Below are 17,360 nucleotides of genomic sequence, written 5' to 3'. Positions count from 1 at the left end.
CGATTATCTGGGTGAGCATGAGTTAAGTTCAACCATGTCAGCTAATTTGACAATAAGTATAAATGTACAAAACAGTTGTAGGCTACTGACACTGGCTGTTGGGTCAGAGAGTAGGCTACAGGCCTAAAAAAACACATGCCGGAAACAATTTATTTATAAAGGAAAACATTTAATAACAGGTTCTGAATTAAGCCTAAGAGGTCGAGGACTGTGTGCATTTCTGTACAGATTCATATGACTGATTCCAAAATGTGTATGGGAACTCAACAGAAGAAGCTGTCCCCACCTCTCCCTGTGGAAGAGTGAGGGTGTGGTTAGGCAAGAGCAGATTGAAAGCAGCCTATGACCCAGAGGAAGCCAAATGCATACATTAAGGTATTCGTTGCCACACAATACTTTCTAAAGCAGGTCTTGCAAAATGTATTATTTAATAGCCTATGCATTTTAAGATGACATTGTTTGCAGGAAATGTAAACAGCAAAACATTAATTGTTTGGGATTTGGTGTAGTGCCAAATTGCTCCTTAATTTCTGCAGGTTAAAAACTATTTTTATATCAGGCATCTTAAAAACAAGATTAGGCCTTCAGTCTAGCCTACATTGTTGTGAACATTATTATATAATAGTCTCTATGACCACTGTCTCTCGTAAAAAAAAGTAGGATATAATAATGTCACAGCTAACATTATCATGATGTAATTAATACCTTCATGTTCAAAGCAATCAGTCCAATCTCAAAGCATTTGTCCTGGCTGGTTTTCATCATGATGTCAGTGAGAACAGCATGGCAAGCTTCTCTGGGGGTTGATCCCTACGCACATAACATAGACTATGAATTTAGCATCAATCTATTTGGTGTCTGCACCATGCTCATTGATAGCTGATATTCATTAGAACAATGAGATAGGATAATGATAAATGACGCCATTTTAAAGTTGAAAAAAAATGCTTACTTTACCTGTTTCATCAACTGCACCACGTGGAAGCTTGGGCAGAAGCACATGATTTTATCACCATCTCCTGTGGCTGACACGGGTTAAATATAAAACACCATATTAGTCAATGCAACATGTTTTATTTTCAATTCAGCAATCCAGAAGTCACCATGATCTAAGCTTAAGTAAAACAATGGGTTGCATCACTTTGTGGAATTACCTACATTTCATTCTGAGTCGTTAACGTAGACCTGAACAAAACAAATATGCCCAGCATTGCCCACTGTAAGTGGTCCGGGAGATACACACTAATGACTTTGTCCAGCGAGATCTTATCGTCAGAGGAGTGCAAAACAAACCAGGTCTAAAATCTGGGAATAACTTGAATGGAAAATATACAGACCTGAGGACTCAAAGCAATGACAGTATATTCAAGAAACTAACCTGCTGCTGCACCAACCTAGAAAAGACAGAATGTTGTTAATACTCAATAATGAGTATTATCTTATCTTTACATCAATAATGATGTAAAGATAAGATAGCTTGTATATAGTCATAATACAGTGAAAGAATCCCTATTCTAGTTTATGGGATGCAATTTAAATCTATATCAAATGAAATGTTAAGGTACAATCTAATGCACAGTAGTTTGCTATTGTCTACGACTTTTTGTTTTGTTTAGTTCATTTTGTTTTGTGTCAGGCCTACATAACAATAGTTAGGAATAGTCTTAGCACACAAATTACAAAAATGTATCCATGGGTTTTTTTTTTTCTTACATCTTACAGGCAGGCTACGTTGGGAACATAACTGAAGCCCTCTGTTCACAGAGTGTATGCTGCAAAAATTTGCTTCCACTATGATCAATCCACTATAATCAAAACTGGCTACTGGGACCTGACAGCAGTGCGCATATTTAAAAAAAAAAAAAAAAAAAAAATCAGTCTTCTCAAACTATTTTTAATCTTCAAACGGAGTACTTTAGTTACACAAGCACACCCAATGTAGCTTGGCTGTGACTAGACTATGCACTGGCATGTCCATCCATGCTTATAACTCCTAGTTCCACTTTTACTCACTGTCAATACTGAGTACTTACTGTGCTGTCTGCAAAAAGGCCACAACCTGGCAGCGGAGAGTCCCCAACTCTCCCTGGGGATTTAAAGGGGGCTCCTGATGTGGAAACCCCTAAAATTTCAAGTATACAGAAAGCTAAAGAAAGCTAAACAAAACTAAAGAAAGCCAATATATTTCAAACAAGCATGGCAGCACACTTATAAAGATAAAGTTAGTAGCTGGACATAGGCCTAGATTTCCATCCTCACCAACTGTTATGTTTCCCTTGAGATCCAAGGCTATAAGTCCTGAAAGATTCAAGGTAAACATTTTAACCGATTAAACATTTTTTCACTTTTTCCAGGGAAAAATACTACACTTAAATATTAATTCAAGCCTAGAGGAGTCATAACAGTCAGTTCACACTTCACACTGAGGATTTTTACCAAGTGTGAAGGGACTTGGACACCCTCTAGTGCATACAATGGTTCACTACAAGCACATCTTCAGAGTTTAGGTAAAGGATCTAAAAATGCACTGTGGAGAAAAAAACAAATCAGTGTGATGTAATGATCTCAGGGTAGAGGACGATTTGAAATCTAACCTAATGTATCGTGACCACTGAGTCCTTTCTTCTTCTCAAGGAATTCCTTCAAAAGAACACAAAAGAGATTCACCGAAGGCCTACTCCAGCTGCATAATTATGAGCATTGAAAAGTGAGTAACGAGATCCCCATCTTTCTTCACAATATAATAGAAAAGAACTGTCCATAACGCGTATTCTAACTGATTAAAGAAAAGATAACACAGCTAACATTTACAGTATGTCACTGATAGTGGTAGAAAAGCTCTCCCAGATAAAAGGGCTAATCATTAATCATATGGAGTGTTTATCATCCTCTTTACAGCTGTAGTGTTTTATGTGGTGTAGTGTTGCTTAGCCTGACATACATTATTCATACCTGGTTTGTAGTAATGGGTTACCTGATAAGCAGCAGCAGAGCGGTCGCTTAGCATTTTGTCATTGGGCTCCACTGTGATGCCCTGCTCCACAGCAAACTGTAGAGCACCCTCTCCTACCAGCAGACTATGAGGGCTTCTCTCCATCACCTTGCGAGCCACTTGACATGGTGTCGCCACCCTGACCCACACACAGATGAGTTGTGTTAACATTCTGAAAAGCACTACAGGAAAAGAGCCTATATGCCCTGTACAGTTGAGGACAATAGATAAATGTCAGTTGATTAAAGGTTAATTATGTAAGTAAAGGGATAACAATTGATATATTTATTTATTTATTCAAAATAACAGTGCTATAAAGTTAAGGTGAATATTTATTTACAGTACAATATATTTCTTTCATGGGAGTATTTTTCTTTGTGATTCAAATAAAATCCAATTCTTCAAGGAATAGATACAAACCAATGACCGATGTGGCATATTTACTTTAAATTAGAAGTTGTTTATCACACAAAATGAAAATCAGACAAAATGAATCAGCTCACAATATGTCTGATAAACACATCTTACACACCCATTTCCTTTGAATGCCCATTTCAACTGCAGAGAGACAGCTGAATTATGGCAGCCTGAAGAATTGGGGCCATGAGTGGAATGTGAGGACCTCATTGAATCTTATCTGTTTTTCTCCTGCTGAAGAGGCCCTCTTCCACTGGAATATGCGTTTAATATTTTGTATTGCCTCTTACCCTCTTAGTGCAGCAACAGCCCCAAATCTTCCAGGGGTGCCCTCCATGATTGCCGCATCACATTCTACCACTCCAATGCTGTTTGGGAATCCTCCTCGACCCACAATATGATGCCCTGTCTCCCTGTCATTTTCAACCCCTGAAACACAGAGAATTAAATGGATGTTATAGGTCCATAGAAGGGCATGTTAAAAAAAAAAACACTGTTAAAATGGCATATTTTGGCTGATCACACGTGATTGAAACTATCTCTGAGGTCCAGGTCCATCTAAAGAGAAGTATGATACAGGTGTTCTTGGAGAAACCTGGAAAACCTGTTCGTCTTTGAACAGGTGCAGCAAACCTGCCCTCACCTGCCATGGCTCTCTCTACAACATCTGTGGCATGTTGACCTGACAAAATCAAGTCCCTCATTTCCCCCACAGCGGGGTAGGAGAACGCCCATGTCCCAATTGCAGCCATCACCCCTGTGTTAAAAGCACATGCATCCAATTTAATCACAATTGATGCATATTTCCAGTGCATTTTCTTCATTAATCATATGAATCTTAAAGCTCTTATCCAGTTTTCTTCGTCTTGGAGGTTTCACATGTTGTATTTTCGACGTAGGCCTACTTATTGCATTGATTTAACTGCCTCTTGAACTTTTTTGATACTGGAGGTGTGTACAACCAAATACTTGCCTTGTCACAAACTACAAAAGTATTTTAAAATAGGACACGGACTCAGTCGGTGCTGATTTCTACCTCTTCGTGCAAAAATGTGTCTCTGTGTCACCTCCCATGTCAATGCTATGTGATAATGTGACTGGCTTGTATATCTGTCATTTATACTTCATTGTCAAATAAAAACGTTACATTTCTCTTTACCAAGCCACTATTTGCTATTATTTATGTCAATCATCGTATGCAGTGAACGAAGGACGGGCTCTGTGTTCACAATACCGGAAGATACCCTTTCTCATCGCCGGGGTGGCAATTTCCGGCTTACTGAAGAAAGTTGATCAGGGAAGGTCTACTGGTTCCTGGATTTTGAAAAATGGATAGCCAGGGAAGGAAAGTGGTGGTTTGTGACAATGGAACCGGGGTAGGTCACGAGTCATAATGCTGCTGGAAGTCGATTTTTATTCACCTGTTTTTTTTCCAAGGTTGTTTGACTGGGAAAAATCAGATTACCCTAAAACAGGAAGTCAGTAGTGCTTAGCTAGCAAGCTAACTGGGTGGGTAGGGAGTGGAATGTGTATGTCAGCTTGATAATAATGTAACAATCCCATGGATGTACACGAAACATTGTATACAATTTTAACACTCTGCAGAGTTTGTAACTTTTTAGAACGTCAAAGTAACTAGCTGGGTGTTGTATTGTGCGCAGAATACAACCGGTTCCGTTCATCCTCTGTGATGTTCCATAGTCTAGCTACGCTCATAACCAATGTAGTCTGTGCATAAAATCACTGTAAGTTAGTTTTTTCTGAATATTCACGTCACGTGGCTCTGAATAAAGTCGGATCAGTGCAATTAGTAGGCTATTAATATTACCGCATCGTTACCATGCACCATATTTTACATTTTCGTGAAGCCTACTTCGCCTTCGTCCATTGGTCTTTTTTTCTGTCACAGAAAGAACGCTCATTCAGTTCTCTATGTGGGCGAGGTTGCTAATGTTAGCTGAATGAGCTAATCTCTGCTAGCGACAACGTCAGCTGATGGACGGATAACAACATCCATTCGTGATTATTAGGCCTGGCTTTAGCATTTACTAATGTTTGATCTATTATTTGCCATTTATGCAAGAAATGTTGATTTGTCGATTGATTAATTGTAGTAAGCACTTGCCTATGGCTATGAAAATAGCCTATAATAGTCACTGTTATGATGATATTCGGTCCTATGTCACCACTTTGCCATCACCTCAATAGGAGGTGTGTCCTCTTTTGACAAGACTTCCCAAATCGATTTCGCGATTGGTTGTGGGGAAGCGCTCATTAGTCAAGGAAGCGTCCATGTGTTTCCAAGCAGTTGTCAACAAATACTTGTGTTATTTAAAAGTCATTGCTGATTCAATTGTAAACGTATTCAGCGCACGAACCTAAACACCGCTAATTGTGCGCTATTGAGTTTCACACGCAAATAAAATAAAAGGTATCAGATTCATAGGATTGCACTACTTGAGCTCAGATGTTCATTCTATACCCTAATAACATAAGCACAACTGTGGGGAAAACTGATTATTTCCACTCTCAGACAATTTAATTAAATATCTACTTGGTAGCCTAGGTCAAATGGTCAAATCCTTACATCAGCTGGTCTTGTGGTTCTTATTTTGGCATGGCAAGACAAAAACCTCAGTGAGTCTGTCTCAGCACAGCACTGGCCTGTTGGCTGAGCGTGCTCAGTGGAAACGCTGCTGCTGCCGCTGCCACCACTGCCTCGTCTGGCGCACAGAAGCTGCTCTCTCAGGCCAGTGAGTCAGAGGGAAGTGAGATCAGCTGTTTTTAGAAAACCACACCGCCGCCTAGGCTGGGGCCAGAGAGCTGGGCCAGTGCTAAAACGACTCATCGGAAGTTTGGGCCTTGTGAGAGGATGTGTGGTGGAGATTTGTTCAAAGCTAGCAAAGCAAACGGGTGGCTTCTTGTGCCGAGACACGGCAGGTAATTTGCCACCTCTGCTGAGGTTTGTGTGTTTGTAGGTTAGCATTTCCTCACTACATTTTCCCACATCACACAGCCCCATATGTGGCTACACTATGATGTGGTAATGTTCAGCACTGCTTCAGACCATGTTTTCTTGAAAGGAGCGTTCTGGGGTACATCCGGTATGCCTTAATAATTTAAACTGTTTAGGTATACTTGTGAGCATAGCCCAAATATCTGCGGCTCACAATAACATGTACGGCAAGAACATGTTTGGGGTGACAAGAATGTCTTGTTTATATTGCTGAAAGTGAGTTTATGTTAATATGCAATAGAGTACTGCCTAAAGTTTACTTTGCACTCAGGTCAAGTTAAAGTAGGTCTGTGCAGTGTCCGACCAGACCTACTTCTGTTGGTTTCTGGAGCCTCTGTTAATCACCTTCTCTCTCTGCCACTGTCCTCTCCTCTCCGTTCTCCTCCCTTAGTTTGTGAAGTGCGGCTATGCAGGGTCCAACTTCCCTGAGCACATCTTCCCAGCGCTGGTGGGCAGGCCTATCATCCGCTCCACAGCCAAAGTGGGCAACATTGAGATCAAGGTAAGGGCCCACCTCTGCTTCATCACCACGTCCCGTCCCCACGCAGAACATCACCTCTGGAAAACAGCCATAGCGTGCTCGCAGACTGTGCTCTCTCTCAAATGCTCCCGAGGGAATCCAGCCCAGACTCCCCAGGCACCACTCAGGAACAAAATTGATCTCTCTTCTCACACACACACTCTCTCACTCTCTTGCTCTGCCTTTCACACACTCCTTCAGCTGTTTTGACGTTCGCTTTACTGGGTTTCCAAAGAACTTCTTAATGCACATTTTGACCATTTGAATAAGAAATCCTGACCGTAAACACTTTCAATTCTGATGCCCATAAGAAATTGCTTCTCTACACAAAGGGGTAACTCTGGATTTGCATAGGTATAATGCGATATAAAGTGGATGGAAACGGTTTTGCATTTGTTGCATTTTTATCTTGGTGTTTCCATAAGCGTTGCCCTGATGACCTTTCGTTTTGATCTCACAGCTGTTCAGAATGTGTTCCTTGATTAGGAGATTGTCCATTTTTTTTCATTCGCATAGCACACATAACACATGCTGATGTGCATTTCTTGAGATGAACTGTCACGACCACAATTGACTATGGGAATGAGCTGAATGGAAATCCAGCTTATGATACCCCGAGGTGTCTCTCACCTGTCAGTCTGTCTTGGAATGTCCCTCATCTCTATTCTCTCTCTCTCTCTCTCTCTCTCCTTCTTCCTCTCCTCCCATGTTGAGATAGAGTAATAAGAAGATGGTAAGTTTGCTGTACCGTGGCGTGCCTCCCTGCCCAAACTGCCTGTTCAGGGGATGTGTGATGCTGTGCTGTTTTTGTTAATGACAAAATTCTGACCAAAGTGCCGTCTCTTTCCTACTGAAGCGTTGGTTTGTGTTTCATGTACTTGCTGCATTTTGTTTGAATTCTTTGAACATTGTTTAGTGCTTTAGAGGTATATTTGACTGCTGTTTGCTTTTCTGGGTCCAGTCGTCAACAGTTCTTACATCTCCCCCCTCATGTTCAGGGGAGAGGGATTGACTGTTAATTTGATCCTAACACTCTGTGTCGTTTTTATCTAACTTTCATCTAAAAGCCATGGTCATTAACCGTTGGACATTAAAATCAAAATAGGTTTAAGGTAGATATTCCTTTTGTGTGCCTCAGAAGTCAGTCATGTACTTGTATTTTTGAGCTTAAGACCTGACTTGCCTCAAATGTCACTGCAGTAGTTCCCCTTTCTCTGGGCCATAGATAGATATGTGGCTAAATATGACACATTAGCATATGGGGTTACGTGAACATTTTTCCTTCCTGTTCTGTCTATGTACTTCTCCGCTTCTTTATTGGAATTGAGAGAAGTCCAATCTGGCTTTTAAAAGCTTAATGGAGAAATCTTCATAGTTGTTTAGTGTCTGATTATTCATCATTACCCAAATATTTCACAGACAGACAAATATTTCCCAGACAGACAAAGCTATTTATTTCCCCTTGAATCAACTGTAAAGGCAGGATCTCATGGGACTGTTCCTCCTCACAAATTTCACTTCTGTTATATGTGGTCAGTTTCCCAATTTAATTTCTGATCTGTATGACCTCAGGTTTGCATTGGCGTTCATGCAGTGAGTTTAAGTCTCTTAAGTTTAAGTTTAAGTTTAAGTATATATTTTTGAGCATTAAATGTTATTGTCTCTAAGTAGTTTGTTTACAGTATTTATTCATACTTTCTTACTTGAAAGTATAAATACTGCGTGAAGTTGCTGCCGAAGAGTGTTTAGGAAGGATTCCCTTTGCTGCCATGCAGAAACAGTCAGCGGCAGTGCAGATGAGTTTGAATGCACAAGCGGAGCACACAGGAAGTTGATCAGACGGCTGCATTTTAAGGACAGAAGCTCTTCATTGGAAACACATGGTCCGCCCAGACTAGGGCTTCATCAGTGCCAAAGCACACACACACTGTGCACCCTTCTTTTCCCGGTGAAAACTAAGGCATGCAGCACCGGATGAGAGGGAGGTGGCATGGTGGTACTGCCCGCCCATGCAGAGTTTCATACGACGGCAACAGAGATTTATCCTAATGAGGTCAATGCCGCACGATGTAGGTAATGGTCTCACATGAGCAGTTATGAAACCTGTCACTTGATGTCTCAAAAACTGACCTCATTGTAGACAGATAATGGAATGAATGGCTAGAAGCCATATTTTTTTTCAGTGTGACTGACGGTGACTAATACAAACTGGATGCATGGGATTTTTTGTCTTGTGCATGCTGGATAACTGGCTGGTTCTAGTGAAACATTTCTGCGGTATATGTGCGTTCATTCATCCCATCATTCTGGCTGTGCAGCTTGCCTTTGCTCGTTTTGAGCCAAAATGGAGGCTTGAGTTGTATCATTGCAATCACACCAGAATGGGAAGAAGAGAAACTAGTTGATGTGCTCCTAGTTTTGTCCCTGCAACTCTCACACCAGCAACAACGGATATAAAAGTTTCTAATGGCCTATTTTATGGAGATAAACTGACTTTGAAAAGAAAGTGAGAAAGACAATTTAACAAACTTCTCCCTCTGCTGGTACGGGAACATTGTTAGTTTTCAAAGCACCATGGGAGATATCTTAATAGTCACACGTGACCATTGCCTCTTTCTCACACGATACCCTTTGACCTTTCACCTCTCTCAGGACCTGATGGTGGGGGACGAGGCGAGCGAGCTGCGCTCCATGCTGGAGGTCAACTACCCCATGGAGAACGGCATCGTGCGCAACTGGGACGACATGCGCCACCTCTGGGACTACACGTTTGGCCCCGAGAAGCTCAACATCGAGTCGCGCAACTGCAAGATCCTGCTCACCGAGCCGCCCATGAACCCCACTAAGAACAGGGAGAAGATCATTGAGGTGAGTGAATTCAGTCGTCTGCGTATGTGAACTCCTTTTTTTTGACGTAGCCTTGATGACTTGCGTTTTTCTACTCTGACACACTTTTCCCTGCTACTTCTGACAGACTCAATATTTTTTTAATCAGCTCAATATGAGTTGTCCACTGAGTGAGTGCCCGACTATGGAGTTCAAAAGAGTTCAAAACAATTCAAAACAATGGTCAGACTGCCCGCCCGTTGTAGCTGCTGCCCATGTGTGCTCAAGGAGTCGGCACAGATGCTTGGTGTTCCTTAGCAATGGCACGTACCAACCCGCCCATCTGCGCTTCGCGAACATCAGATTGAATTTTCTGGGCAGCATATGGTTTTCTAGTGCCCTCAGTAGTACAGAGAGTAAATGCTTTACTCGTACAATAAAATATGTATTTTGAATTGAAAAGGATACGATTTACAAGAGATGAGATTTGTTGATGGTCGTCTTGTTTTGTTGGCCTCAAGGATGCACATTTTATTCTTCAGCAGATACCTTTATTTTAGAAGAATACTTTTTTGATCAGTTCACATTTGACTGACCTTGAGCATCCATCATGACACATCTCTGTCGTATAGCATAACATATTTAAAAACAACAACTACGGTCATTGGTCAATTCTGTAAATCTATGAATAAAATTGGTACATTGTATTCCTAGTAACTGACCTTCATGTCTGGAGCCTGTGTGCCATTCTTGTGAAAAAGTTTCATGAATGAAAAGGCCTGTGTTGGTAGTGTCTCCTGTGTGTGTGTGTGTGTGTGTGTGTGTGTGTGTATTTAGCTTGTGAATCACACACACACTCATGCTTTCACACAAGCCCTGGTGACTCTGAAATAGTCAATGATTCAGGAGTGCCTGACTGAACAGCTCCTGACGACAGCTGATAGGATCTCGTTGTGACCTGCGTATCACCTTCACATTGTCGGTCCTCTCTGTCAGTTTACCTCTCTGGTCTCTTTGATTATGCACACCCACACAACCATGCAAACTACTGAGTATATTAGTTTCATGATTTGTACTATTTACAAAAAGTCAGAGATATTTGACTTCTGGGTGAAATTTCAGGATGAACCTAAAATCCACTATAACCTTTACAGCTGAACTTAGTGTGACCTTCTCTAGATTTTTGAATGTGCATGTCCAGCAGTTCAGTGTTTCAGTGCTTTCTGTACTGAAACTTTAATTTTCACCCGAAAGCCAGATATTCCTAACGTTTTGTGAGTAGTGTATAAGTCATGTTTTGACCATGCCAATTGACCTTTTCCTCTGTGGAGTGTTATCCTTTCTGTGCAATTGTAACTTTTTGTATTGTCTTTGTCCTTTGTGCAGGTGATGTTTGAGACATATCAGTTTGGTGGTGTTTACATCGCAATCCAGGCTGTGCTCACTCTTTATGCTCAAGGTAGGATAGAAAGTATAGATAAATAAATATAAATAATTTTGCTGCATAATATTTGTGTTTTTAAGTTGAATTAATTAAATATAATAGGATAACTTTTCAGCTAGGTTTCATTATGATCAGATATTATTCATGAACCATTGGTGCTAGATTCACTTCCAGATTTTTTTTAATCTCTTTCCTACAAGAAAATGTATGCAATCTTCATTCCTGATTCCATGATGGTTGTGTGCTTGTGTGTGCAGGTCTTCTCACTGGGGTGGTCGTGGATTCGGGTGATGGAGTCACACACATCTGTCCGGTTTATGAAGGTTTCTCTCTTCCCCATCTGACCAGGCGACTAGACATTGCAGGGCGTGACATCACTCGCTACCTCATCAAGGTGTGTGTGTGTAGTCTGTGTAGTTACAGACTTTGGTTCAGCTGCATTTCAGCGGGAAGGTACATTCGTTAAGTGAATGTTCAATACATTTTGGCTCATGTGCATACAGTATATAGGCAGTGGTGTAGTCTACATGATACGCAGGACTACGCAGTATACCCATTTTAAAAGCATCACCATCTCAGTATACCCACTTCAAATATGCAAGGAAATGTATTAACATTTGGGGTTGATCACAGTATACCCACTCCAGCTAACTAGACTACACCACTGTATGTAGGGAAGTATGTCCACTTGTTCATGAATGTATTTTGACTGAGTGTATGTTTCTTGCCGTGGTGCACATGCAGCTGCTGTTGCTGAGGGGCTATGCCTTCAACCACTCGGCTGACTTTGAAACGGTGCGCATGATGAAGGAGAAGCTGTGCTACGTGGGCTACAACATCGAGCAGGAGCAGAAACTGGCCCTGGAGACCACGGTCCTCGTCGAGTCCTACACGGTACGCACAGCACATACACACATGGACCTTCATCGCGTTCAGAGGAACCACACCTTATGAGTATACGCTCTCGCCGTTCTCGTAGAATCCTGCTTTGTAAATGGCATTCTTTCTTAAAGGAACACACCTTTTTGTGAAATTAGCTTAATTTCCGTCTACCCCAAAGTTAGACAAGAGGATACATACCCTTCTCGTGCGTGCAATAACCACTGTTCTATAAAGAAGGGTTCTTTATAGATCAGTGGCAATAACCCAGTCTGATACCATTAGCTTAGCATAATTCACTGGAAGTGAATTATACCAGTTAGTCTATTGGCTGTTGGGCTGCCTTTAAAAAGCCAAGTGTTTGGTGCATGAGAGTCTGGATTTGGAGAGTTAGCTTTGAAATGAGTGTCGGTGGTACTTCCTCACTCCAGGTTTATGTAATACCTCCATAGTTTGGCTGCAATGAGCTGCTATACGCATAGCATGATTAGACTTGAAAGTATACATAATCCAGAACATTTTGAATATTTATTTTGCATAATTGATGCCTGATTATCCAGAAATGGATTTTTATGTGCCTGGACATTCTGTGCCTGGCCATTTAATGTAAACAAAAGAATGAATGGGGAAAATAAATGCTTACACATGAAGCTAAATATATCCACATACCACAGGTGGACAAGCAAAACGTGCACCTGGGTAAACACTTTTGAGAAGGTTGTTGGCCACTTGACAACCATGTGAATTGAAGATTTGTTCACCCCTGTTGTTCACCCCTGTTAGATGCATTGACATTATATTTAAGTCATCAAAACAGAGCAATTTGTCATGTTTTATAATGCTTTAGAAGTGTCCAGCTGATACATTGTAAACTATTGCTAACATTTTGATCACGGAAACAAGATGTTACATTTCTGAATGCTCTAGGTAGGGGACTTCCCATGGCAGCCATTCAACAAGAGACATCTGATCATTCAGAGACAATAAAGAAAGTGTAGCATAGAGCTGTTGTGGGTGGTAGAGCTTTTTAAGGAGTGTTTTATTGTTTCCAGGACTCCTCTCAGGGAGATATTCATGTCATTCATCTTCTCGGGATCTCATGTTGCACAGGGGTTGAACAGTAGGGGGATTTCCTCTGTGGCCCTTGGTACTGTGCTTTGGATATATGCCTGAGCACTGATTGGGTGGTCTCATTGTGGGTGGGACACACCTCTGCCCCAGGGGTGATCTGTGATAGGTGCGTAGGCGGCAGGGGGAGATGCTGTGCTGACCAACAGTTTCTTTGGTTCTCGTGACTTCACAAAAATGTACGAAATTGAAAAGGCGTGTGGGTGGAATTGTCCTCCGGAGGTTCCATCTCTTTCTCTTCAAAAGTAGGCAGCATAGTTGGGGAGATAATGTTGATAGCGAGGGGGCGATCCTCCCTACCTGGTCACCTTCTCTAAAAACATATATACAAAAAGTCTTTAAAGAGAAAATAAAAAAACCTGCTGAGTGTTGGGGCGAAACAAGGAGGGCAGTGTGGTTTCAGAGCCGCCCTCGACCCGCGGCGAAACATCATTTCCTGTGCGGCCGAGCTCCCCACTGGCCTCGCTGCCTCCACCCCCGCCCTTCTCCGGCCAGGCTGCTCCGCATTTCTGCCTCTGGCTCCCCATCAATGGGCCCTTTATGTGCGCCCGGGCAGACGGCGGCCATCTTGATGATGACTCACCACTGGCCAGTCAGCCCTGGATGTGGCCGCCCTCGGCTCTGGCCTGTAGTGGTCTGATGTGGCCTCCCTCTCTCTCTCTCTCTCTTCATCTCTCTCTCTGTCTGTCTCTCTTCATCTCTCTCTCTGTCTGTCTGTCTCTCTTCATCTCTCTCTCTCTGTCTGTCTCTCTCTTGCTTCATGTCTGTCTGTCTGTCTGTCTGTCTGTCTCTCTTCATCTCTCTCTCTGTCTGTCTGTCTGTCTCTCTTCATCTCTCTCTCTCTGTCTGTCTCTCTCTTGCTTCATGTCTGTCTGTATGTCTTCATCTCTTTCTGTCTGTCTCTCTTCATCTCTCTGTCTCTGTTGTGGTAGAACATCGGATTATCTAGGCGGAATCTCACAGACTTTCTCCCTCTGCCATGATGGAGGATGCCCGGGCCTGGAATGAGATCCGGGTGATTGAGTTTCTCCAAAGAGACTGGTGTTTCAGAGAGGATGTCTTTCTCTCTGTCTCTCTCTCTGTCTTTCTCTCTCACTCTCTCTCTCTGTCCGCTTGCCACTGGACCTATAATAGAATTTGATTACGACGAGATTTGATCTGGAGCACAGAACGGCATGGTCTGCATCACAGAGCTGGGCCAATTGGTTTCATGTGCTGTCCACATGCATCACATTCAGTCATTCCATCCCCCCACTCCTCCTCTACCTCGACTTCAAAGTCCATATGAAACATGATTTGAGAGGACATCTTCACATAAAAGAAGCACCATTAGCTTCACAGAGATGCATAATGCAAATCCAATTCTGCTCAATCACATATGAATATTGTCCTGAAGCAGAACCTGAGGGTTTAGACCCTTTCCCAGAGTATGTTTGTGGTGGTTGAAGGCTTTAGAGTCTCCTCTTAAACAGTCGAGAACCTTGTGAAAAGCATTGCTTAAAAAGAGGGCTGCGGCCATTGTGCATCCCGGCCTGTGAGGGGTGGAATGACTGGAGGACAACCAAAGGATGGGGGCCAAAGGTGTGATGGAATGATTGAACTAGGAGTCTAAAGTTAGCCAGGTGTGCAAGGAACCGCACGTGTTTATAACATAGTAAGGCAAAAGTCAACATGGAGCAAAAGGCAGAGCGCAACGAGGACTAGCATGTGCACAGACTGCATATGATCGGGGCAACTACAAAGAACACTGCTATAGCATAAAGCATTAGGCAGGGGTGACTTTAAACCTGCGACACCAATCTGCTTTTTTACAAATTTTTTACACATTTTTACAGACAAACAATACAACTTGGTAGGAAAGAAAGGTGGTAACGTGACTAATGAATATGCTCATATTGTTCTTCTGGCATATTACACGTGTTTCTTACCCTGACTACCACTTTTAATTCTCCTCTACGTCCCTCCTTTTCTTGTCATTCTCTGACCATCATGACTCCTGATTTCTCTTTATTTTTTCCTTCACGTTCCTTAATTCTCTTTCCCCTCTCTCCATCTCTCCCACAGCTTCCTGACGGCAGGGTTATTAAGGTGGGTGGGGAGCGCTTCGAGGCCCCGGAGGCACTGTTCCAACCCCACCTGATCAACGTGGAGGGGGTCGGAGTGGCCGAGCTGCTCTTTAACACTATCCAGGCGGCCGACATCGACACTAGGTGAGACCTCTTCCTCTTCCAGTCTAGCCACGCCTGTCCTTAAAGGAAAGGTCAAATAGAGGGTGCAGGTTCCCGCTTCAGATCTATTTTTTTTTTAGCTGTTTTGGCAGCAGTTTCAGGTATATACAGTTTATAGTTTTATTCCAGTTTACTCATTCCTGCTAACCATTTCAAGTTGCATAATGATCTCAGTGCCTTAAATTGAGATGGGTACAGTAATAGGTCGATTTCATTTGGCTGCTTGCATGTGCATAGAATGTATAAATAATGTTAAGTTGTTCTTTAGATCATTCCTGTTTTATGCCACTAGAATTCCTCTTTACTTATGCCACCAGCCGCCAAGGCCTTGCACTTACTGTTCTCTCTTCCCTCGTGTCAGAGCGGAGTTCTACAAACACATTGTTCTTTCGGGCGGTTCCACCATGTATCCCGGGCTGCCCTCTCGTCTGGAACGTGAGCTGAAGCAGCTGTACCTGGAGCGCGTGCTGAAGGGAGACGTGGAGAAACTCTCGGTGAGTGGACTGCCACCTGGCACAGACGGCCTCCCCACACCCCTGTGTTCTGCGCTCTCTCTTTCACTTTGTATAACAGTCAAATTATAAGAGAATTTGGGGCCTCTGACATGAAATAAATAGGCCTTTTTTTGAGGTACCTTCTCCCAATGTTTCTTACACCAAGTGGCGCATGTGGCTTCACTGCCGGGCAGGGCATGCCCCATAATGTGGTCAAAACCAGCAGGCACGTGGCAGTGCGGTAGCGAGTCTCAAGGCTCGGACAGGCCGCCTTCGGCCACTGCCCTGGACGGGCAGTCTTGTGGAAGCCTTTTTGGCTGCCCAGTGCCTGCGTGTCGCAGCCCTATTTTTAGAGGATCAATTACATTTGGAACGCGGGCTACAGTTAAAGTAGCATGTCTGTCTGTGGGCCGGACTGACCGTCTCTGCCTGTCTGTCCTCGCATTGTGTTTAGGGTAAATTAGAGGCTCATTTTCCCCTCATGTGTCAACTTTCATGAGGGTCCCCAAACAAGCCACCTGTTCAGCTTGCAGTCCAATGATAATGGATAATAATAGACAAATCTTGTTGCTGGAAGCACACACACACACACAACAAGGATGCATAGCATGAACACAGGCATGTTTAGAGTGCCTTGTTGGCCCACATTGTTTGGAGGACTTGGGAAGGCTATTTCACTTAAGGAAGCAACAAGTGAGTGGGGGCCCTATCACAGTTGGTGATGACTTGTGGGATTTAAATGGTCACCCACACACACACACTGGGACAAGGGACAAGGTAGACTGGTATGCCGGGGTGGTTTGGCGTTTCCCCTCTCCTGCTTACTGTCATTGCATACTTGTAATCGTGTGTCTATTTGCTGCTTCACCAATCCCCCCCCCCCCCCATACAGAAATTCAAGATCCGAATTGAAGACCCCCCACGGCGCAAGCACATGGTGTTCCTGGGCGGGGCGGTGCTGGCAGACATCATGAAGGACAAGGACAACTTCTGGCTGACGCGCGAGGAGTACGAGGAGAAGGGCGTGCGCGTCCTGGAGAAGTTAGGCGTCACCGTCAGATAAACCTACGAAAAACACCCCCCAACCCAACCCAACCCAACCCAACCCATCCTTACCCTCGCCCCAACCACTCCTCACGGACCCACACCACAGCATCTTCTCCGATACGATACCATTATATATACGAAAACAAATATCTTATCATTTCACTTCTCACTTCCTAAGTTCTGCATCTTCTTTCACAGATTCACACCATCCATAGACAGAGGGGGAGAGAGAGAAAGAGAGAGAAAAGGGATGTTGTTGGGTTGGGGGAGGGGGGGGGGGGGGGGTTGGTTGAGATTTGATATGTGGGTTTTGGGGTAGAATCCCTGTGTCTCTATTCTCTACTTCTCTGGCTGGGGGGGGGGGTTGCG

The 17,360-nt window shown here is 43.2% G+C and overlaps 2 protein-coding genes across 2 annotated transcripts; one reads left to right on the top strand and one right to left on the bottom strand.

The window, feature by feature from the left end:
- Positions 1-156: 156 nt before the first annotated feature.
- Positions 157-4,710, bottom strand: zgc:153169 (uncharacterized protein LOC767799 homolog). Its single transcript, XM_062520204.1, has 11 exons — positions 4,644-4,710; positions 4,053-4,166; positions 3,700-3,838; positions 2,975-3,131; positions 2,595-2,640; positions 2,260-2,298; positions 2,034-2,122; positions 1,379-1,394; positions 958-1,025; positions 706-810; positions 157-292 (listed from the first exon to the last, which is right to left on the bottom strand). Exons 2-11 carry the CDS (start codon positions 4,159-4,161, stop codon positions 194-196), a joined length of 867 nt encoding a protein of 288 aa, XP_062376188.1. The 5' UTR covers positions 4,162-4,166; positions 4,644-4,710; the 3' UTR covers positions 157-193.
- Positions 4,655-17,268, top strand: LOC134064312 (actin-related protein 2-B). Its single transcript, XM_062520203.1, has 9 exons — positions 4,655-4,785; positions 6,817-6,927; positions 9,598-9,813; positions 11,158-11,230; positions 11,473-11,609; positions 11,960-12,109; positions 15,287-15,432; positions 15,812-15,944; positions 16,837-17,268. Exons 1-9 carry the CDS (start codon positions 4,738-4,740, stop codon positions 17,005-17,007), a joined length of 1,185 nt encoding a protein of 394 aa, XP_062376187.1. The 5' UTR covers positions 4,655-4,737; the 3' UTR covers positions 17,008-17,268.
- The last annotated feature ends 92 nt before the right edge of the window (positions 17,269-17,360 follow it).

This window comes from Sardina pilchardus, chromosome 18 (assembly GCF_963854185.1).
Source record: "Sardina pilchardus chromosome 18, fSarPil1.1, whole genome shotgun sequence".
In the NCBI taxonomy this organism is placed as follows: Eukaryota; Metazoa; Chordata; class Actinopteri; order Clupeiformes; family Clupeidae; genus Sardina; species Sardina pilchardus.
The sequence above is the reverse complement of the archived record's forward strand: the minus strand, read 5'-3'. Positions and strand labels throughout refer to the sequence as shown.

Bases quoted from the DNA above. Each gene is read 5' to 3' on its own strand.
- zgc:153169 (XM_062520204.1), bottom strand. From the start codon at position 4,161: ATGGCTGCAATTGGGACATGGGCGTTCTCCTACCCCGCTGTGGGGGAA. The intron at 3,839-4,052 runs GTGAGGGCAGGT...TCTGTGTTTCAG, and splicing joins TGTAGAGAGAGCCATGGCAG to GGGTTGAAAATGACAGGGAG. The intron at 2,299-2,594 runs GTTAGATTTCAA...TGAATCTTTCAG, and splicing joins CAGTGGTCACGATACATTAG to GACTTATAGCCTTGGATCTC.
- LOC134064312 (XM_062520203.1), top strand. From the start codon at position 4,738: ATGGATAGCCAGGGAAGGAAAGTGGTGGTTTGTGACAATGGAACCGGG. The intron at 6,928-9,597 runs GTAAGGGCCCAC...CACCTCTCTCAG, and splicing joins TGGGCAACATTGAGATCAAG to GACCTGATGGTGGGGGACGA. The intron at 15,433-15,811 runs GTGAGACCTCTT...CCCTCGTGTCAG, and splicing joins GCGGCCGACATCGACACTAG to AGCGGAGTTCTACAAACACA.